The sequence below is a fragment of the Myotis brandtii genome, unplaced genomic scaffold (genome assembly GCF_000412655.1).
Source record: "Myotis brandtii unplaced genomic scaffold, ASM41265v1 scaffold32, whole genome shotgun sequence".
NCBI classification, from domain to species: Eukaryota; Metazoa; Chordata; class Mammalia; order Chiroptera; family Vespertilionidae; genus Myotis; species Myotis brandtii.
The window spans coordinates 9,751,651-9,776,012 of NW_005362269.1; the positions used below are offsets into that span (position 1 = coordinate 9,751,651).

The 24,362-nt window shown below is 39.0% G+C and overlaps 1 protein-coding gene across 7 annotated transcripts in view; it reads left to right on the plus strand.

The window, feature by feature from the left end:
- GABRG2 (gamma-aminobutyric acid (GABA) A receptor, gamma 2) overlaps nt 1–23,180 on the plus strand; it is an 88,173-nt gene extending 64,993 nt beyond the window's left edge. For 6 of the 7 annotated variants that reach the window (XM_014543178.1, XM_014543177.1, XM_014543179.1 and 3 more), the window contains 4 exons: nt 13,192–13,344; nt 16,076–16,281; nt 18,498–18,521; nt 20,733–23,180. In XM_014543178.1, the coding sequence (XP_014398664.1) occupies nt 13,192–13,344; nt 16,076–16,281; nt 18,498–18,521; nt 20,733–21,008 (659 nt within the window). In that variant the 3' untranslated portion in view covers nt 21,009–23,180. The remainder of the gene's footprint in view (nt 1–13,191; nt 13,345–16,075; nt 16,282–18,497; nt 18,522–20,732) is intronic. The other variant, XM_005870577.2, reaches the window with a different exon arrangement.
- The last annotated feature ends 1,182 nt before the right edge of the window (nt 23,181–24,362 follow it).

Here is a 24,362-nt window from a genome sequence, read left to right on the forward strand (position 1 = left end):
GAAATGCCTTTAGCCATTCCCAACAGGTAACTACATGTGTGACTCAACCCTGTTGAGTCCCCAAGTCTCATCAACCTTTTGATGAAACTCTTGAAATTATGACATGCTGGAATTGGTCTATGGCAGATAAGCCTTGGAGTAAATATGCTGTATCTTGAGATGTCAGAGACTTGCACTTTTTAGTAGAGAAACAACTACAAGAACCTATTGCCTCTAATTTTTTTTCTTCTAATCCCTAAAATGTATATCTATTTGCTTCCAGTTGAATTTTTGGGCCAGCTATATTTGGTGTTGGAGTTCTATTTAATCCTTTGGATATTCAATGTTATTTTGCTGTCTTATGTATGCTTTCTGCCTTGGAGTTAAGTTTTATAAATCATTTTAGATTTTCTTTTCTTTTGAAGGTATAAAATAATCAGTGGGCATCTGGGTTCTAGTGACCAAGCCATTTCCCACCAACATTGTGGGTGACACAGACACTGAAAAGCCCTCAGTGCAAACACACAGAACAGTTGCACTATCAGGTTTGTTGGGACCCTGTAGACCAGTGGTTCTCAACCTTCCTAATGCCGGGACCCTTTAATACAGTTCCTCATGTTGTGGTGACCTCCAACCATAAAATTATTTTCGTTGCTACTTCATAATTGTAATTTTGCTACTGTTATGAATCGTAATGTAAATATCTGATATGCAGGATGTATTTTCATTGTTACAAATTGAACATAATTAAAGCATAGTGATTAATCACAAAAACAATATGTAATTATATATGTGTTTTTCGATGGTCTTAGGCGACCCCTGTGAAAGGGTCGTTCGACCCCCAAAGGGGTCTCGACCCACAGGTTGAGAACCGCAGCTGTAGACCATTCTGAAAAGTTAGGATTCCCAGATTTCTAGATACTATCTGCTGATTGCCTCAAAGTTACTAAGGTGAGAGGATGGCTGGACTGTCTAAGGGACAGCAAGAAGGCCAGCTCTGCCTGGAAGTCTGGGATTCACCAAGGAGGCCAAACCAGAGGGAGGGAATGTGACACAGAGGAGAAATGAGTGTAGATATGAGGAAACTGGTATTCCAAGGAGCTCAGTAACTTTCCTAACGTGATATAGCTAGTAAGAACTAGAGTCAGGGTGCACACCCAGATTTGCTCTCAAAGCCTACACTGTTTGCATCGCATAAACACGAGTTGAGCACAGAGCATTGCCTTGGGCAAGAAGAGGCCATGTGTGAAGTTAGGCAGGAGGAGGAAAGGAGATGGTGGGTCCCATAGGACAGAGCACATCAAGAGGCAAGAGAGCAGAGAAAGGGGAACCATGAGATACAAAATCAGCCTTTACTATGCTTTTGCTTAGAGCCACAGGATTAACCAGAAAAAGGGAAAACCTCATTTCCTTGTAACTGCCGGTCCAGTTTCCTGAACGCCCTTCCTTTCTGGTGATTAAAGAACGTGGCTCCATGCCAAGCCAAGATGCTCCTCTGCGTAGCTATCCCAAGTGCTCTTCCCTGGCTGAGACCCAGTGAGGAGGTGCATTGATTTCAGCTCAGATTTTCATCAGGGTCATTCAACTTACACTCAGCAAGCGGCATGCTTTTTACTCCTAGAGGCAGAGGAGGCAGAGACTCTGGCTGTCAATCTCTCCCCGGAGGGCAGCTGAGTAAGTGTGGCGAGCCTGTTTGTTGGCATCCCTTTCCTTGTCTGGGTTTGTTTTACATAACAACATGCCACAGCTCTTCAATGCTAGAAACTGCCCTGGCTTTCCTTCTCCTGACACATAGCAAGGAAACCTCGGCCCTGGCAGATGCTGTTGCTCCAAGCTCAGTTCCCAGCAGGTGGATCATCAATTTTCCCCAATGCCAAGCTCCTCTCTCTCTTCGACTCTCCCGCTTCTGCCACATTACACATGGCAACCTGACAAGGACACAGACAGCTCTCGGTTCTCTAGGGGGAACGGTGGGGAGGGAGAGCCTCTCTTTGGACTCAGTTTCCTCATTTCCAAGATGAAAGAACTGAACAAGTTGATAACTCACATTGCGTATCTCTATGATTATGTTAGCGTGTTATTATTTCAGTGGCATGCCGTGCTTTTAATGAAAAGCACTATGAGAAAATTTCAAATTCCAAAAAAATTTTAAAAAGAACCAAGCTATTGGAATTTTATATTTTGTATCTCCTACTAATTAATGGTGTGACCCTGAGTATATAATTTTAACTCGGAGTTTTAGTTACAGCTGGGTTAAGTGATTTTGGAGATTCCCTCTAATTCTACATTGTTTAAACTATATGCTTTCTCTTTTCTTATTAACATACTAAAGGCCTGGTGCATGAAATCCATGCACGGGTAGGATCCCTAGGCCTAGCTGGTGATCAGGGCCCATCGGGGATTTCCTTCCCCAGGCTGCCGGCTGCTGGCCAGGGCCTTCCTTCCCCGCGCTGCCAGATGGAGCCTTCCTTCATTCCACGCTGCCCCTGGTGGTCACCCGGGCTGCCGGATGGAGCCTTCCTTCATTCCACACTGCCCCTAGTGGTCAGCACACGTCATAGCGAGCAGTCAAACTCCTGAGGGGACAATTTTCATATTAGCCTTTTATTATATAGGATACTTTATTTACTCTTCAGTGATAGTGGTTAAAGGAATGATTTTAGAACTGGAATAAAAGCAGTCTATAAAGTCTATTCTGTATTTATCCATGTCTTTCCTTAGTGTGAACAGGGCCAAACTCTACAGGAGGGAAATGAGAGTTTGTGGGGAATGTTTACGTCACTAGAAAGACAGGCTACACATGAGCTTGGTGACTTTGTCATCGGGGTATATTACAGATTGTTCACCAAAGCTGACACATGGCAAACAAGGAAAGGAGGATCTTCTCCTTTTTCAGAACACAAGCCTGAATCCATCACCAAGGGTATCTGCCATTGAAAAGTTGAAGATACTAATATTTAACCTAAAGCAGCCTTATTCAGTTCCATAATGTCCTAAAGCCTGCTAGCCAGTTTTTACAAATATTTCCCATTAGTAGTTCCATGCCACCAAATCAAATAGGTTGTTAAGAAATTGGTTGGGGTGAAAGACCTATACATTAGCGTTAATACACTCTACAAAGTGCACATCCTATGGAAACTGCTTAAAAAGAGAGTGAGATATTTTTCCCCTTTAAGGAAGACTAGAAAGGGGAAGAAAAAAAACTTCAATTTTCTCACTACTTAAACAGATTTGGAGCAGGCTATGGTTTCATTAGTGCCAACATCAAATCTTCCTTGAGAAATATCTCCTGACCAGCTGGCTGAGAAGTTGTCTCGGTGCTGAGAGAACAAAAGTACTTTAGCAAATAAGACAGATTTTACAATTAAGGATTATCATTATTTTTTCCATCTTATTCTTTGAAAGTCATAAGAGCAGTTTACTTTGTAGCAAGGGCTGTTTAACTTTGGAATGTATTCAGGAACTCAAGCATGGGAAAGGAGAGAATCTAATTAAATATTTAATGCATAAACCATAGTTCAACTTACAGCTCAAAGTGTAGTTATGTAAATGATAGTGTTAATGGAAATAATAAAGCACTTGGTGGGAAACAGAGAGACCCAGCTTCTGGTGCAGGGGCTGTGGGTGAACAGTGACCTTCAGCAAGCTCCTGTGCTCCTCAAAGTTCTCCTTTCTCGCCTGTAAAGCAAAGACACTGGCCTGATCTCTACATTAGCTTTCAGCTCTGACACCCAGAATCAAAATCCCAATTCTAATTCAATAATAGAAGCACTGAAAACTCCCTGTATAATGAGTCAGTTTTGGCGAGTAGAGTGTTACACCATTGTTCTTGATGGAATACCATCTGTGAAAATAAAGCAAATGCCAACTCAAGAAAAAGGGGGGGGGCGAGTGGATCTGGAGGGGTTTCTGATAATCTCCTTCAATCCGACAATAGCAGAAGCCGGATGTGAGGCAGATACCACATACATTGGTTCACATGACCCTTCACTCAAAGCAGTTGCTCCCAGAGGCCCATTTTACTCAAAAATAAAACACTGTCCTCATCCTCCCTGTGGACAGAGTGCTGGACATCAACTCCTGATCTAGACTGACCTTTATAAAATGTAAGAGGCACACACACCATGAGGCAAACAGGCTAATGCTAGAATCCATTCTTTCACATATAAATTGAAAATTCAAAGAGCCTTGAGATTTGAATCCCAAATGTAACCAGAAAATGGATGTAGTTGTCTGCTTTCCTCAAGATCCATTATCTAATTGAACTAGTTATATTTTGTAAAAAAGAAATACAGAGAAGCAGAAAGGAGAAGGGCTTTACTCAAGATCACACAAAATCATAGCCAGGCAGGGATCAGAACCCAGGTCTACTGACTTGAGCCTAGCCCTTTCCCCATCAACAGAGAAAGCTTCTTCATTCAGAAAAGTTGAGCCTTTTGAGAACCAACTTTATGTAGTATGATGTGATTTACAAATATATTTTTACAATAGTAATTATTTTTGACAGACATCTTAAAAATTACCTTGAATATCACAAAAAGAAAGACTTCCTGGGTGAGGGGATTCCAACAGGGAAAAACAACAATGAAAAAATATATGAAAAATAAATACTTAAAAAATACTTTGAAATTGAGTGCTTGGGCATAGAGCAAAGAGCCAGTGAGGTCACGTTCTTAATCCTATAATTTTGCAGAGCATCCCCAGCAGTGACTTCACATCTCGGGGAACATTTTGTGATTTGACCTTTTGCAACCATTGCCTGCAGTTGACTGAATTTAAACGTTCTCTTTCCAGCTGCTTTCAAAGCCATTTTAGAAAGCATGGTATTCTGATAACATTAAGTTTCTCAAGCTCTGTGGAGTCTTTTCTTTAAGAAAATGTCAATGCCTGGCTTAGATTAACCAGGTCTTGCTTCAAACACAAAGCTATGCCAAGCCCATTGAAAGAGTGAAAATAAGAAGAAAATAAAGTATTTCTATTAATATGCTTCTTTCTCCAGAAGAGGTTTCTGAGTTTTGACTTACAATCATTAACAACATTTCTATTTTTGTCTTCTTATTTTTGGAACCGTTTGTAAGATACATTCATAAATTAAACGGAGTTTAAATACCATCTTCATTCCTAGTAGTATTGGTTTGGAAGATAAGTCTATTGTCACAGGTGGGATTATTACTCTTCATCACCCAAATCTAATCTTTGGTATTAATAATACAAAGGACAGGTGAGTGTGCAAGACCGACATACTTGCTAAGAATAGCTCGCTGGCATCTATTGAGTTCCTAAAGAGAGGACTGAGGGAGGCAAACTTTTAGATTAGCTTTTAGAAATTAACCCAGGCCTTGACTCAGAAGAGCTTACCAAATGTATAACAGATCTGCTGGTGTCACAATAATACTCTAAGCAGAGATTAACCACACATAAAAGGACATTTTGTTGCCTTTTACTACCATGTTCATATGTAATTCTTCTACGCTTCAGAGTCCAAGTTGAACAGAAAAGAGTACATAATTTTTGTGACCCAGCCTATGAATTATATTTAAATGATGGTATTAATGGTGTTCATGGATACATTGATGTTCATATAAACAAGAACAAAATTGACTGCTTTACTATTATTCTTGACCGTTCCAGGTAGCCTTTTAACAAGGGCTAAAAACAAACAAATAAAACAAACAAACAAAAAAAACACTCAACAGGCAGCTTACCTACTAATGTCATGGAAGCACTTTTACAAACAACTGTCCTTAGGAAGCTACAAGTACCACCTCATCTATACATTGTCTCTGAAAGATTACAAAACACTTTCCCAAACATTAGCAAACGTGGTTTTCACAACAGCCTTAGCAATAGGTATGATATCCCTATTTACTGGAAGAATATAACTTACCCAAGTCTTTGCACCTTGGTAATGTCACTAGTATTTGAATCCCAGGTCTGAATCCTGTATATTTTCTGCAACCATGAACTACTCTGCCCTTACGTAAAAACATGTTTTCGTATCTAGTCACATGTTTGTAGGAGTCAGATTTAATTATGCTGGGAAATAGCGTTCCCTTTGGATGGATCAAAGTGGCAAATGCATTCATTTGTAGCTTCAACTTTAGACTTCTGAGCCAAAGTTGTTTTATTACTATAAATCCCAAGGTGAGTTTATTCGCTGGATTGTTGGAATTTTATGATGGGCTCACAATAATGAATTGTATTACAAAAGGCCACACTGAGCTAAGAATCTGATGGCTTTTTCAGAGGGCAAGGAAGAGAAGCTATTACACTAATAAACGTCTCTAGTAAAAGTGTAGAGAACTGAGATATTAGCCAATAGGTTCACTGTGTGAACCTAGAGAAAACCACTAATCTCTGGAGGCTGTAAATATTGAGCTTCCTTTCGTCTAAAGCTATTCTCTGAGAGAAAATCTCTAGTATGGTTTGTTGAGTCAGACAGTCTGGTATTCCAGACAAATGAGTTTTCATCCTCCTAAAAGCACTACATTTGTTACATAAGGTTCAAGAAGAAATGAAAGGAATTTTTCTCTGTGTGGCTGGGGTTTTACATCTATGATCCTGATCACTGGATCAGAATGAACAGGCTGTTGACTCCAGAAGCAGTACTGGTTTGGGCAGCAGGATTCTTGGGACTGACAGTTTCATCTCCTAAGATAAAACATGCATTGTCTTCCATGAATTTCAATGGCTTCCTTTATATAACATTACACTAGTTTGTAATAACTGACATGCATGGACCTTTTACTATGAGTCAGGAATCACACTAAGGAATTATACTAAGAGTATTAACTCTTCTTAGGTTCACCAATAACCCTGAGTTCTAGCAAAGAAGTTGAGACACAGAATGTTAAGGAACTTATCCCAAGTCACACAACCAGGTAGTAAAGGACTAGGATTTTTTTTAACCCTGGGAGCTGCAGAGGTTGGCTTCTACCAGCCTGCTACTGACCCCTTCTCTGAAGAATTGCCTCTGGCCACCACAGAACCATCTCCTCCAGCCTGCAGAGTACAAATGACTGCTTCTCCTGCCTCAAGGTGGGACTAACTCTGTGGTGCAGTTTGTTCCAGAACCTCCTGGAAGCCCTCCTGCATAGGCTGAAATAAATCATGCTTAGCTTTTCCCCACTGACCTTTCCTACTTCTTTCATCCCCTTTTCCTGACAGATCAACCCCTTATAAATCAGCCTTGAAAGAAATCTGGACTCCATCCAACTCTGCCTCTAACCTGAAGTGGTCCCTGCTTTTCACCACCATCCTATGCTCTCTTTCCTCACTGGGACAGATTTAGCCTGGAAAATATGATATTTTATACTTTCATTTTTCATTGTATTTCCCCAATTGTTATTTTGTTCTTTTTTTTCACATAGGAACTTAAACAAGCAACAGATGAAATAAAAATGGTACAGTTCTGTGATGGAAACGTACTTATTAGGCTTGATGTGGCAGACTGATGGTTCTGTTTCAGCAGCCAAGCCCTTTGTTCTCGTCTGGCACTAATTGGATCTGGCCGAGAAGCTGAAATCACCAATCGATTCTTTAATAAGCATAATGTAGCCACTCTAATGTAGCTAATTTCCTTTCCCTCTTTTCTCCTAGGCAAGCAGTTAATATTGCTAACAGCTCTCTCTGACCTTATATGTACATCTGCAGGCTTCAGCAAAGTATCCAGTAAAATTATTTCCAGAAGCAATAATTTCTAAAGTAAAAGTTTAATATTTTAAAAGTCCATGTTGATCTCTGCCTTGATTTTAAATGTTTTTGGTGTATAATTTACCAAGAATTTCCTTCAAGGCCTTTTTAGCTAAATTTATTCATCTATATATATAAAAGCCTAAGCGACCGAACGATGGGTCAACTGGTCACTATGATGCGCACTGACCACCAGGGGGCAGACACTCAATGCAGGAGCTGCCCCCTGGTGGTCAGTGTGCTCCCACAGCCAACCTCCCATGGTCCCTCCCACAGCCGGCCAGCTCAGATCGGCTCGGATCGGGACTGGGCGAGATGGCCCAGATCAGTCCTGATTGTCGACCAGGCTGAGGGACCCCACCTGTGCATGAATTCGTGTACTGGGCCTTTAGTTCAATAAATAGTTGTTGAATTCCTTCTATATATCAGGCACTGTACTAGATGCTGAGAGTAAAATCAGTGAACAAAGTAGATACAGCTACTTTGCTCATGGAGTTCATGGACTAATTATAAACTAGAGCATATTCCAACATGCACACCAGTCATATACCTTCAGGTATAATCAGCTCTACTGTGGTCATAGATGGTGCTGTCAGATCTTACTAAGGACATCTGATCTAATAAGGATTGCTAATGCTGAGATAAATTAATTGACATATGAGAAAGAATAGAGTCAGTTAAGATGGAGGTATTAGAGTTTGCACCAAGGGAATCATCCTGTGAAAAGACTCTAAAGCAAGAGGCAGCAGGGGGCATTGGAGGAACTAGGAGACTCCAGATGGAGTGTGAAGAAATACTATTTAAGATTAGGCTGGAGATGTGGTCAGGGAAACGACCATACAGAGAGTTACAGGACAAGTTAAAGAATTTTAGTGTGTACTGACATCAACTGGCAATTATTGGATGGTTTAAAGGTGTGCATATGTGTATGACATGATTAGAGGAGCACAGAGTAGAGTAGAAATTCAAGGTACCATGATGGACAAAGGAATGAGCAGGTCCCCTTGGGACAGCAGGAAGTAAATCCGGTTGGGTGGTCATAAAATGGGATGGTCATAAGTGATGTGAGACACAGCTGGGATGGTGCAGTATGGATTACGGCAAAATGGACTAGAATCATATGCTAAGCAGTGTGGATTCTATACTCAGGAACTTGAAGGGAATGAGCAGAAATTCATTCCAGAAAGATTAATTTAGATCAGCACTGTCCAATGGAGCTGTCCACAATGAAATAACTTTTCTATAATCTGTGATACCACAATACAGTAGTCACTAGACACGTGTGTAGCTTGATCGACTGAGGAAATAAAGTTTTAACTTTTATTTAATCTTAGCACAGGTCTGGTCACAATAGAGAGTATGTATGTCTGTTGGTTGAAGGGAAGTGTTTGGAAGGTTGGAATGAGGAAAAGGAATGAGATGAGTTATGGATCTAGGTGAGATATGATTCCAGGACAGATAAAGACAGAAAAAAATATAGAAGCATGCAATAAAAATTTTTAATTTTCCATGTGCATTATTTATATTCACAGTTAAATTTGGGTCCATCCATTTTAAATTTGTTTTTGTGTGTTAGGTACGGTATAGATCTAATTTCAGAAAGTAATTTCCCCAAATGGAAATGCAACCAACTATTCTACTTGCTAATGGTCAAATGAACCTCAAGGAATTATGCCTCAGATTCAAGAGTTTAACAAAAAAGACTAAAGGTAGATATAATGCATTGTCTCAGCATAGCTCTCTATCTAAGTTGTAGTCAGATAGAAAATACTTTTGTTCCCATTTAATCCATTTAATTTAGAATTAGTTGTGTAATTCCTTTGGTGCTAACCTCCACATTACCTAAATAAGTGTTCTAGGTATAGCAGAGATTAAAAATATTTGTTGATTTAAATAAAGATGAGACTAGAGAAAGGAATGTAAAAAAGAGTACAATAGTAATTATGTCTTCAAAGTTAACCTGGTGGAATAAAATATACTCTATTCACTATAGTTAAGTGGGGGAAGAATCATGAGAGAGTAACAAAATAAAGTCTTTATTATTATCTTGACAAAGTGATTAGGATGTTTAGAGATAATATATGCACATCATTCAGCCCAGTGTCTGCACATAGTAGGGCTACATTACTGGTAACTAGAAAGTATTTAGTTTTTTCTGATTTTAGATGTTCAATGGAGGGGCATATTTCTTTATCATGGAATCTTCAAGTTTTTTAAAAATATATTTTTATTGATTTCAGAGAGGAAGGAAGAGGGAGGGAGAGAGAGATAGAAACATCCATGAGAGAGAATCATGGATCGGCTGCCTCCTGCAAGTCCCCCACTGGGGATCAAGCCCACAATCCAGGCATGTGCCCTTGACTGGAATCAAACCTGGGACCTTTCAGTTTGCAGGACAATGCTCTATTCACTGAGCCAAACAGGCTAGGGCGGAATCTTCAAGTTTTTAAGAGATAGTTTCATGTATGAAATAGAGCCTAAATGCTCTAGTAAATTTGAATTTTAAAACTTTCATATGGTTTATTTCACTCCAAAGAAATAATAACTGGAGTTCACTGTTCACTGATGTTGACAGTCTCTTCCTGAGACTAGATATAAGAAACTTACAAAAAATAAAGAATAGACATTAATGGATGTTTTTCAAATTCTATGTCTTCTCTCCTCAATCATAGCTTGCACATTATGACCTAACTTGGGACAAAAGCAGGGAACACACTAATTTATAATATGCTATGACTTGAAATACTTATGTTAGAATAATTCAATAGAAAGAATAAATTTGTAGTGGCTGAAACTATCACCTTTGACTGGGTTGACATTGAACCCTTTGACTTGGTGAATCACTAATGCAGCACCCTCAGGGGCTTTGATTTCATAGGCTCCTGGGCCCAAGAGTTTTTTAAAATACAAAAAGTGATAAGGCCTTAGAGATAAGACAGGCATCAGGCTATCACTGGGAAGCTGCTTTCTTTTTAAATGGCCAGTTCCCAAATTTGAATCTGTACTCTAGTGGTAAAAAAAGCTTTGGATTTGCTGGTAAAGATGAAAGATGCTCAGAAGCTATTTTCTTAAAATAGAAATCGATGGATTAAAAAGCTATGGAAGTTTAGAAGCTGGCCTAAAGGGAAGAGGAGAATTGAATTGAGATAATTATCTTGTTATTTGAGGAAAAATTAAAGTTCACCTTTCAGCGAGTCAGAACATTAATGCCAAAGTGTAGATTCTCTTTCATGATAAGGAGTAAAAAGAAGTTACTAAAATTGTCCAGATTTATTTAAAATAGTATAACTTGTAAAGTGTCATTTAACACATTTAAAATATGCAGAAAAAACTCTCAAGGACTTGGAAAATACTCTTTCTCAAGGGGAGAAAAAGTATCTCCTGAATATTATTATTTTAAAAGAAACCTATTTATTTTTCCATCTTGCATTTGCCTCTGGTATTCAGATAAAAGAAACAGAGTGGGGAAAAGATAGCCATTAGTAGGGATCATCTCAAATTAAAAGTCTTTAATCCTCAATCATAGCCTGTGTATATTATATTCTAAATAAGAAATTTGTACCTTTGCCCCTTTGCCCTAGCTGGTTTGACTCAGTGGATAGAGCTTCAGCCTGTGGGCTGAAGTTACCAGGTTCAATTCCAGTAAAGGGCACATTCCTCGGTTGCAGGCTTGATCTCTGGCCCTGGTTGGGGTACATGCAGGAGGCAACCAGTCGATGTGTCTCTCTCACATCCATGTTTCTCTCTCCTTCCACTCTCTCTAAAAAAATAAAAAAAAATCAATGGAAAAATATCCTCAGGTGAGGATTTAAAAAGAATGATAAAATGAATAAATTTGTACTTTCAAGTTTTAAGAGGTAATCACTAAATAATTGCTACTTATTGATCTATGAGAGGAAACTGATGTTCCAATGGGAGCCAAATTCCCCAGTGTCCAGGTCATTGTCACTGCCTTCGCCAGGCCTGACTCAGACAAGTAATAGTACATTAATCTACCAAAGGCAGGGTTAGCAGCTACTCATAACTCCACTTAGAAAGGGAGAGTCTTTACTTCCTTGACAAGGAGCCAATGAGGGCTTTCTGTCTCAGCAGCTTGGAAGGGTGTGGCCTTAAGGTTGAGAGTGGGAGGAGGAACTGGGCTGAGCAGTAATATCTCATCCTGCTAAATCAGTCTTGTCTGCATGAGGCTTTACAGTACCTTATTTTCAAATCAGATCTAAATCAGCCAAGTAAGTAGGGAAACGTGGGCATGAAGCCAAATAATTAAAATGAAACACATAATTTGGATTTCATTCTCCCTGCATTTTAGGACAAATTATAATTTGGTAAAGAGAAAAAAAGCAATATTTGAAAATCAGTCTCTTATGTCTTCATCTCCCATTGCAAGAGCAGATATAGTCTTTAAAACTGATGTTCTCTAAGAATATAAAGAAAACATAAATCTGTGATAACTGGGATATATCCCCATAGTACATTTTCTAAACTTAAAAATCAAAATTCCCTAAAATTTCACTTTGAACCATGCAAAATGAAGGGCACGGACTTTTAAAAGCAATGCATGACTCTTGATTGTAAAAAATCAGAGACCTCAAATTGTGTCCATTAAATTGTTCTCATGTATAGCTATATGGTTATTCCTTGATTCCTTTATGACTCTATTCTGGATTATTTACATAAACTCCTTTTTTTAACCCAAATGTTCAAAAATACAGCCTCTTGATATTTTGTTTTTTGCTTTATGCTTACATTTTTAAGTGTGCTCAATTATTTGATCGTTTATTCAACAAATGTTATGAAATACCTATTTAGAATCAAGCAGGATGCTAATTACTAGTAGTGTAATGATGGGCTAAAATAGGCACTTTTTGGACTCATGCAGATAAAGTCTAATAGTGGAGACAAGCATTACAAAAACAACCACACAAATAAATGAGAAATTGCCAATTGAAGTAACTGCTATGAAGCAAAACCATATTATTCAATGAAAATATGAGAAAAAATGTCTCAGCATAGGAATTTCATTGTAAACTAGTCATTTACTAGTTTTAAGCACCAGCATATTACACTCTGGTTTGTATGAAGATAGGTCCTGAGAACAAGAGAAAATTGTTACAAATCTTAGGATTCATTTTAGGCAAGTGAGACACAGTATAAAAGCTCTGTTCCATCTCTCCCCACCAAACAAACAAACAAAAACTATGGATATTGTGTGTGTTAAGCAGGTAGAAAAGGCACCATCGAAAATCACCTGAAAGAAGAAAATATGGTGAATATGCTCAAAAATGCTTCCTTCTTTTTAGTAGTCACATTGCTTCTAGAAGGATCAGACTTCAGTTTCATTTGGATTTTGCTTTTTTTAAATTTTTTTATTTTAACCCATGTCGGTAGAAGATGGTTTTCAACATACCCTTGTATGGAACTCTCATTTTAAATGTGAGAGATTTGAATATATGCTCATTTTTAAATGCTTTTCAGTTTTTGATAAGGGGTTGCATGGTGCTATCTTTGGTCTGTTCCCAGGAGATTATGTGGTCATGTGTGTCTACTTTGACCTGAGCAGAAGAATGGGATACTTCACCATCCAGACCTACATCCCCTGCACACTCATTGTTGTTCTATCCTGGGTATCTTTCTGGATCAATAAGGATGCTGTGCCAGCCAGAACTTCTCTAGGTAAGACACAGTTCTTGGTGTTATAGCACTTATCCAAGGTAAGTAGTACCCCGAACGAGTAATCTTTATTCCCCTTTCCAAATTGATTTGCTTTTAATCCATTCAGCAATTACATAGAAATGCTCTTTGTTTCATTTTAAAGAAAACTAGTATATTAAAAAGGAAAAACAATGTTTAAAGTTTCCTAATTCTGTTTTTCTTAACAAACTTAATATGCTTTTTTTTTCCCAGTAAATTATCTTAATAAATTTAAGTTAGCTTTAAAAAAAACCCTTCTAATTTCAACAGACTTTTTGTGTTGGTCTCTGGGCAGTTCTGTATGCTGGAGCTACTCACACCAGCTCATGAGAGCTGATCATTCGTCCTTTCCCAATAGTGTGTCTAGCGATGTCACATTGGCAGCTTGACATCAGCCAAGGTGAAAGTAATAATACCATCGAAATAGGCAGACACTAAAAATCAAGGCATTCATTTTTTCTAGAGTAATTTGTTATACCTTTACCAGAACACCATAGGCTGTTAATTAATTCCAACATGCATAATCATGATGACATTAGAGGACATACATACATGTTAATTGGCTAATTATGAACCACTAGGAAGATTATTTTTGGGAGGACACAATTACCTGTGAAATTTTGAGAATCCATCTCCCCACTTTCAAGGTTATTTATAGTTTGCTCAATCTATTATATAATGGTGATATTTGTCTCAGGTTTTCACATATTTTTTTCTCACATGAGGAAGAAGGTGCACAGAGATTATAAGAAAGCCACAGAATCACAGGGACATTGGAGTCTAGGTCCATGAATAAAAATTTTATACTACGTAAAATTCCCTAAAGACTTAACTAAGAATAAAGCTATTGAAAGATGAATTATTAAACCATAATCAGCTATGAGATTAGAACCACATCTCTTTCTCAGTCTTTTCTAGGGAGGCAGTATCATGCAATAGTTAAGAGCTGGGGCTTTGAAATCTAACCAATCTGAATTGCAACTCACAATTATAGTATGGACTTGGAAATATCCTTTAATCTCTATTCATTACAGTTTCCTCACATATAAAACATGTATCATTTCCTTTACCTAACTTATGGGGTTTTATTAGGTTAAATAAGTTATTCCATGCAAAGAATACAAACCATAGTAAGACCTAGGAATGTTGGCAACTGTGGTCATTTTCTGACAAAATGATCTGTCCCAGGCTACTAAACCTGAGGGCAGAGTGATTACTGGGGAAATTTTTTAAAAATACATCATTTGCATATTTGTGCTCTGCCAAATCTTATTTAGTCTCCCAACTGTTTCAAAATAAAGTTATTTTGATTTTTCCCGTTATATGTGGTACTTTATGTTACAAGTACCATTCAACAATACAGTGTCTAATGCTACATGCTAAAACAAACCCAAAATAATGTGAGCCTATTACTTTAGGATGATTAACTGTCACTGTGAGTAGAATGTGTTGTATAACATGCTATGCCTGTCTCTCACATCAGCATGCAAATATCTTTTATTCCCAGTATAGTGTGTGGCACATAGCTGGTAGCGCAATGATTATTTGAGTAATGTATGTACACTTATGAATAAACTAGAGGCCTGGTGCATGCATTCGTGCATGGGTGGTGTCCCTCTGGGTGGCCTGCAGGGATCGGGCCGAAACCTGCAGTCCAACGCTGCCTGCAGTTCCTACCTGTTGCTCCAGCTCATCCTGGTCCCTCTGTGCCTGCCACTGGCTTGCGCCCAATCAGTCCTGATCAGGAGAGGCTCACGCTGCTTCTGGTGCCCTCCCAAGGGGAGTGGCCTGCTGGATCAGGCCGAAACTGGCTCTCTGACATCCCCTGAGCGGTCCATATTGCGAGAGGGTGCAGGCCAGGCTGAGGGACCCCACTGGTGCATGATCAGGCCAGGGAGGGACCACAGGAGGGCTTCAGGGCATGTCTGGCCCATCTCACTCAGTCCCTATCAGCTGGACCCCAGCAGCAAGCTAACCTACTGGTCAGAGCATCTGCCCCCTGGTGGTCAGTGCATGTCACAGGGAGTGGTTGAGTAGTCTTAGCATATCATTAGCATATTACACTTTGATTGGTTGTTCAGTTGTTCTGCAGTTTGGTCTATTTGCATATTACCCTTTTATTATATAGGATGGAACAAATAGATTGCTGCATTCCAATTTATCCATCCCACAAATATTTCAATGAAAAGATTTCAAATCAATTTCCTCCCTTGAAGTCCACACTTCTGGTGATCAAAATCCCTCTTATGGCCACTCTGTTTGCTCATTTAACCACTCATTAAATGAGTGCTCACTGGCAAAAGACCATGGTGGGAGAAGGGAGCAAGGTGAGTGAGCTAAGGAATGAGGGAGAGACCCCTGAGCAAAAAGCAGGTCATTGACTACAAGTTGAGCATTGAGGACAAATCAGGCATATTCAATATGGTCCCTGTGCCTGTTCTACTCTTCACAACTAAAGCATGTAAAAGTCATTGTAATGATTACAAAATTATCACATTTTTTAGAGCTAAGGAAGCAGAGATGCTCCAAAGTTAAATGGCACTTGAGAGGCAACCAATATTTGTGGGCATAGTCTATGATTCTAATTGTACTTTCTTTCCCATTACTGAGGTTGCTTATCAGAAGCCACAAAACAGGTTTAGCTTCCATCGTGACTGAGTCACCCAACTTGCTGATGTGGTCACATGACCTTTTCTACTGTGCCTCTCTTCAGGTATCACAACTGTCCTGACAATGACAACCCTCAGCACCATTGCCCGGAAGTCACTGCCCAAGGTCTCCTATGTCACAGCAATGGATCTCTTTGTATCTGTCTGCTTCATATTTGTCTTCTCTGCTTTGGTGGAGTATGGCACCCTACATTATTTTGTCAGCAATCGGAAACCAAGCAAGGACAAAGACAAAAAGAAGAAAAACCCTGTATGTATCATTTCCCACTGAGACCACTGAAATTTTTATGCAGAAAGACCACCTGGTTTGGTTTTGGTTTTGTCTCGTTTAGTCTATCTGCAGGTTATGCCTCAACACTTTGGGCTCCAAGGTGACAACTGAATGTGTGACTTTGACCGGGACATAAGGATTCATTACGGTTATTAGTTAAGAGAGACCTGATTCACTAAGGCAGACTCTTGCTCTCTTCATTTCATGGGGACTATAACCATTGCTGAGAGATGCATCTCTCTTCTCACTGCTATTATTCCAGCTTTCATTGATTTTCATCTTTCTGCCCCTTACTATCATATTTTAAAATTACTGATATTTTAAGTTAAAATTTTCTCTCCAAAGCTTTCTACCAAGAAGCCATAAGAATCTTTAAATTTCAAATTGGAGTCTATACTTTTGCAACTAATATCTGTGTGTGTGTGTGTGTGTGTGTGTGTGTGTGTGTGTGTGTTGCCACCAGAGGACTTCTATTGGTTTCATACTCTGTGTACCTTCTTATTTTAAAAGAAATGTCTCATCTATAGTTTGGACAAGTTATTTAGCCTTCCTATGGTTTTATATTGTCATATATAACAGAATATTATAAAATATGTTATAGGGCTGCTGTGAGAAATAAATGTGGTAACAGAGGTAAAAAGCATTACACAGTACCTTACACATTAAAGTTCTTATCGTTTACTAGTTGACAATGATGGTTGATGTGGATAATTATATAAGTACTAACCTGGATTGATTTCAGTGATTTGGAAACAGAGAGAATGACTTCACCTTGCCACCAAACTTTAAATAGAGATGATGAAGCACAAGCTTGAATGCCGAAAGCAATTGTCTTTTATTATTAATGTTGAAGAGAGCATATAGCTACCCATTTACCCACCTAAACAATGTCTGGCTCATAGGAGGCCCCATGGAAGTTAAAGTCCATTCCCTTCCAGGGCAGGGGCCAAGGAATTCACTCCATTTAATAGCCTTTCCTGATCTTCTGCTCTAAAGGCCATGAGAGATATGATAGTGGCTAACTGTCTGACACGTGGACTTTGGGAGACTAAACTATAATGAGGAAGTCTGGCTGATTCTAGGTTGTATCTGGAGGCATCTCCAAGAACACCAGTGAAATTCTCTACATGGTAAATGTTTATTTGAATATAAGAATTTATAACAGGTAAAGAAAGAAGCATCATTTTTTATGATTAATAAAAAAATAAATGCTTATCTCTAATTCCCCAAATACTCATTATGTTTTAAGCAGTCCTCTCTTCCCTGTCTGTTCTGCCTCTCTTTGCCTTCACATCTTCTTTCTCTGTATTTTCATTTCCTAATTGTGTTTTTGTTTTCTCCCTCTCCTTCACTTTCCATCTCATCCCTCCCCTCCCCCCTCAAGAAGATGGTTCTACTGATACTTAGCATTATTACCTGCCAGCAATTACAAGGCACAAGAAGACTGGCTTTCAAACAAATCTGAAGAGTTCTCTCTGCTCTCTCTCTCTCTCTCTCTCTCTCTCTCTCTCTCTCCTCTCCCTTCCCTCCCTCCTTCCCTCTCTCTCTTTTTCTGAGTCCTTGGGAAAAAGCCCTTTGCCCCTCTCTAACAGGTAGGTCATTGCAGAGTGCATTTTGTTTCAGAAATAGAAACATGTGGATTCCTTAATCCAGGGTCATGAAGATGACAGAAGAAAACAAGGCAGAAGATAAAGAAGACGAAAGAAACTGAGAAAATGAAGTTACCTGAGAATTTCATGCATTTCCCCCTTTTAAGTCAATTAGATGCTTTATCAGAACAGGCAAGAACCTAAGGAGCAAAAGAGAGGCTGAATTTAATTTGCCCATTTAATATGTGCTTTGATTCATTATGTCAGGATTCACTTACTAAGACCTTCTTAGTGATAATTAGAAAATAAAATAATAGAAAGATTCCTCACAAATGAACAACCCTGGCTTTTGTAGTTAGATAATTGTGGGTTAATTTATGAAAGATTTCACTAGCAATCACCAAATTCTCTTTTTCAACATTAGGCATATACTTTGTTCCATGTTCAAAATTGTCCTTCTGTGTTTATAATTTTAGTTTATTTCACCTACTATGTTTTCAAAATGCATTTTTAATTTATCTTATTTTGTCTCTTTTTTCTTTTCTTTATCTTCCTCTTCTTTTAATGAAATGAAATGCATTCTCTTTTCTGTCTACAAACCCAAAGCTTCTTCGGATGTTTTCCTTCAAGGTATAATGTTTTTGGAATGGAAATTCACTGCATGCAACGGCTGAATTTAAGTATTAACGCTTACATGGTGTTTGTTTGTTTTTTATGAATAGACATTTAAGCATTCTACTAAAGATAAAACATTTCGAATGAGAAAGTTCTGTATTTTTCTAGAGTTGATTCAGCAACCCTATGCTAATTCACAGAGGTTTTGACCTTACATGAAGCTAAAAAGCTATAAGCACTAAGAGATGTCATTAGTAAAGAGGCCTTCTTTAAACACCAAAGCCAAAACTTACCCTTTCTTCGCAGATGAAAATGAAATCCAATGTCACTGCCTGCATCTGCCATATACCACATATAACCTATGTGCCCTTAAATTTTAGTTCTATAAATCCTAATGCAAAAAATAATCTCCTGTGGCCTAAGCTTTACCTGTCAGTTCTGTAAAAGTAATACTCTCTTTAAAATGCTTTAGTTAAAACACCCATCCCTTCCTTCTAGGGTGATCCAGGAGCCCTTTGGCTCTGTCTTGCAATATTATAAGACTAGAGGCCCGGTGCACGAAATTCATGCAGGGTGTGTGTGTGGGGAAATCTCCTCAGCCCAGCCTGCACCCTCTCCAATCTAGGACCCCTCAGAGGATGTCCGACTGCCAGTTTAGGTCTGATCCCGGGAATCAGGCCTAAATCGGCAGTTGGACATCCCTCTCAGTTTACATCTGATCCCGGGGATCAGGCCTAAATCGGCAGTTGGACATCCCTCTCACAATCCTGGACTGCTGGCTCCTAGTCACTTACCTGCCTGCCTGCCTGGTCGTCCCTTACTGCCCCCTCTGCTGGCCTGGTCACCCCCAACTGCCCCCAACTGTTGGACTGGTCACCCCTAACTGCTCCCCCCGCCGGCCTAGTCACCCCTCATTGCCCCTCCTGCCAACCTAATTGCCCCCAACTGGCCCCCTGCTGGCCTGGTCACCCCCAACTGCACCCCTCCCCTGCGAGCCTAGTCTCCCCTAACTGTCCTCCCTGCCAGCCTGGTCGCCTCTTACTGCCACCCCTGCCGGCCTGGTCGCCCCCAACTCCCCCCCCCCCTTCAGCCTGGTCGCCCCACACGGCCCCCCTGCTGGCCTGGTCGCCCCACGCAGCCTGCTGTTCAGTAATTTGGTCACCCCTCACTAACCTCCCTGCCGGCCTGGTTGCCCTACAAAGCCTGCTTGCACTAACCTCCCTGCCGGCCTGGTTGCCCCACACAGCCTGCTTGTTCAGTCATTTGGTTGTCCCTCACTAACCCCCCTGCCGGCATGGTTGTAGGCAGCAATCTTGTGAGGGCATGAGGATTAATTTGCATATTACCTCTTTATTATATAGTATTAGTATTCCCAGTTGAATTCTGACAGCTGATTCGGAGACACTGGGATTTGTATTTATATTATCGTAAAACTAAATCATCCAAATTAACATCAAATAGACCACTGAGTCTTAAAGCAATTTTATAATTCATCCCAAAGCAAAAGTTAGATTAGCATTCAGTTGATTAGTACTAATTTCTTCTCAAATGCTAAGTAATGTTTGACAGGCAGTAGCATATTTTTCTGAATTTCACTCACAAGTAGGTAAACCTTGCTGACATTCTGAAGCTTCTAGATGGTGAATATTACACAAAGTACCATATTCTTCTAAAACATAAGCCATACTCTTATGGTATAAACTCAGGAAACTTCTATATTATACATATTTTTAACATTTTATATTAAAAGCATCTAAAAATTTGCCCAGTCTAAAGGGGTTTACTATTTGCTGATAGGTAAGCATGACACAAAATTTGATTTCAAAATTGATACATTTTTTATTTCTCTGTTCTACTCACATGCAAAACCATTAAATGCCTTCATGTAACCCAGCTCGCATCTAATATTTACTAGAATAAGATTCCATGTAGTTGTTTGATTTTAAATCTTTAAACTTTGCGTTCTTTTGGTGTTAATCTCCTTGCTCTAGCTATTAGCTTGATGGTATTATTTTCAGCTGCACTGCTTAAACTCAAAATTCCAAATCTGCAAATGTGCTATCCTTCTGAGTTCAATTTCACCATTGTAGATCACGATGTCATAGCAATTTCCCGAGTACTCATTTTCAGATTCATCATTCACATTGGTAACATTGTGGAGAAATAGCCCAAGATTTATCAAGTGGAATTAACTCTGATCCCTCTTTGTCCCTCCCCTTGTCTCAGGCCCCTACTATTGATATTCGCCCAAGATCAGCAACCATTCAAATGAACAATGCCACGCACCTTCAAGAGAGAGATGAAGAATATGGGTATGAGTGTCTGGACGGCAAGGACTGTGCCAGCTTTTTCTGCTGTTTTGAAGATTGCCGAACAGGAGCTTGGAGACACGGGAGGATACATATCCGTATTGCCAAAATGGACTCATATGCTCGGATCTTCTTCCCCACGGCCTTCTGCTTGTTCAACTTGGTTTATTGGGTCTCCTACCTCTACCTGTAAAGAGGTAGGGGTCTTATTGTTATAAGGGTCTTATTTACTAAATCTCATGGAGAGAAGATGTCCTTTCTAAGTCCACTTAAATAATCCTCTGTGCGGTTTATAATGATCTGAATTTGTTTCTTTGTTCTAACCTGGTAAATTGTATTAATGTCATACTGTTTGCACCCAACTCGCCTTTGATAAGTGTAATTTAAACTATAATGTTTCTGTGTTGCAAACCTGCAGGGCAAGTTGAAATTAGAGCAAGAACATTGAAACCAAACAAGATATTTCCAGCTACAGAACTGAAATAGTAAAAGCAATGATTATTTGCAGTGGTGGTGTCCTCATTCCATTCAAAATACAGTTAGATGCAAAATATCCCAAACTGTTCCCTAAGATCATCTGGGGTCAAATTGTAGTAAATTGATCCCAACAGAACATCTCCCTCATTTGAGACAAATCACAACTCATTTTAAATATAAGAACCTAGACAAGAAACCTATTATACCTCGATCCCAAGATAGAAAGAAAATTTCCTTCACATCACATGTACAATGATGTAAATATTTCAATAACATAGAATGCTTCAAGTTTAATGCATGCATCTCTTTAGAGCCAAAATAAATGGACTGAAGTTAACATCATAAAGCATTGTCTTTTACTCTTTGTGTCTTTGGGCTATAAAAGAATCATGAATGCAATTATAAGGATTTGGGATTGGAATTGGAGGGGAAATTTTTCACTATCGTTTCCCTCATGCATAAAGATTGAAATAGCTTATGCTTCCTCGTATGACATATTAAACACTCTAAGTAAAATATAGACTGAATATTAGACATTTGCCACCTCTAAATATGCCCAATTTCATAGAGTATAAAGTGATTGTATGTGCTTGCTGCTATTTTTCCTTCCTTTTAGGACTATAGATCTTAACAAAACTTTCTCCATCTCAAGATCTGCTTGTAGTGATTGTGAGTGCCTCGGGGACAGTGTCCTTTTCATGTCCTCTTTGGGTCCTCAGCACCTTGCATAGTGCCTGGCACACAGCTGGTGCTCAACAAGTATGGTTTGGAGTAAACTGGCCCCATATGATGCCAGTGCATCTCTCTGTGCTGGCCTGGAACCAGTGACTCATCTTTTCATGTTGGCATTGTCACGTGATACCTGACTTTGTAGAGAAAAACAGAAGGATCCAAAGAACTAAGGCTATTTATATTCATTTTCAAAAATTTATTTTAGCTAATGTCTATATTCCTTTAAAACAATACTTACGTCTGCTATTTGTATACAAAAATGAGTCTGCTAGGGAATAATTAAAAGTTCTATATTATTTCTTCATGTTTAAGAGTGAGTCAACCTTGACCCATGACAATTGTCCTTGAGGACACATGACAGGTATTATCAATACTCATACCTGACTAGTATTTAGAATATAGTATTCTATAGTCTGTGAAAAATATTTAATGTACTGAAGATTAAATTTAAAAAATGAAATAACAAATGAATGACTCACAAGGAGGCTGAGCCTATGCAATCATTCAAATAGATTGTAATCACATAAAGTGGTTGTCCCAGACTTCAAAACATCATGAATAGAGCTCCATCTTTGTGTATTCATCCTGAATCCTTATTTTTCCATGTTAGCATCCTTTGTCAGTTCTTCTTTTTGGCAATCATTGCTCTAAGTCAGAATTCAATCATAGCTCGTAAAGCTTTATAGATAACCTAAAAAAGAGTAGAAAAAGAGACAGTGACTTTGTTAATATAAATCCATGTAAAGTCATCATCAAGTCATCTGGATGAATCTTGAAACACATTTAGCTGCCAATTTTACAAACATTTAATATACCAGTGCTCTAGTATATAACCTCAAACACATGTAAATAGAATCTATTATTTTCTTGTATTGGATTGTTAACATATTAAATGTTGACTCCTTGGGAGAGTTGTTGGCAAATTTTCAATGGTGAGACACGTTATTATTGTCAACTTGAAATGTATTCCATAATGGGGATACTCAGAAAATCTGGCTTTCCAATGTGTGCATAGTATTGGCAATATGAATATATATTATACATACCCTAAATCTTAATTATCAGCTGTTCCCTGTCTCTGTATTTGAAAACCTTTTCGCAAAGGGAATTGCCTAATATGTGGACTTTTACAATAAAAATGCTGCATTCTCATCCATGGTGGCATCCCAATGGTCTGGTTGGGCGTGTATATCTTAAAGATTGTGACCATTTCTTTCTGGCTCATTCCCAAACACTGCCTTCCCTTTCTGTGAGATTCATGTGTAAGCAGTGTGATCATCTTTTGCATCATGATGCCCTCACTTCACAAGAATTAAGAGATGCATTTGGGGTGTGGCGTGGAGACAGAAGGTAGAAAGGTTATGATGTAATAAAGCTCAGGCCTTCTGTACCTCAAAACTTGTGGTGTGGTTAAGAATATGGACACAATGTCAGACATAGTTGGGGTCCCAACCCTACATTTTTAAAAATATATTTTATGAATTTTACAGAGAGGAAGGGAGAGGGATAGAGAGTTAGAAACATCCATGAGAGAGAAACATTGACCAGTTGCCTCCTTCACGACCCCTACTGGCGATCGAGCCCGCCCGCAACCAAAGTACATGCTGTTGATCAGAATCAAACCTGGGATCCTTCAATCCATGAACTGACACTCTATCCACTAAGCCAAACCGATTAGGGCCTAACTCTACATTTACTAGTTATTTGAAAATTGTCAATTTAGCCTTAATGAGGCTCCATTTTACCTGCTATAAATTAGGTACAATAATGCCAACCAAGGTAGTGTCACTCAACAAAGGGGCAAAAGTCCCTTCCCTCACTCTAGTGCCTACAGTGCTCAGCTAACCATGCACCTTGTTGGCTCAGCTCTCCTAAAGGAACCCCCCAGCCTTAATGTGACTCTATGTCACAATGTTTGATCTTTAAAGAGTATACATTGCAAACGTTCTTTAAAATCTAGGTTGAAAATCTAAGTCTACTGTTGATAAAAAAAAAAATCTCACACATTAGATTAGTTATTTTTAAGCCCAAAGAGCCTTTCTCTGTATCCCTGAAACTTAAAAACATAGGGAGCTATCCTCCAGAACCCCATTTTCTTGAAGTCCTTTGAAATTTTCAAAAGAAAGTAGCATCATTTTTTACAAACACAGCTGCTCTAACCTTCCTCTGCCTGTCATTACCTTGGCCCCTCATGGCTTCCTGCATCCAATTTAAACATCTATTTCTCACCTCTCAGGAGTGCAAAGAAAAAGAGTTTTTACCTAGGTCTTGTCTGTTCTCTAGCTAACGCCCTTATCTTTAGCTGAGTGGATATTCATGGTATGGCCTTTACACACAC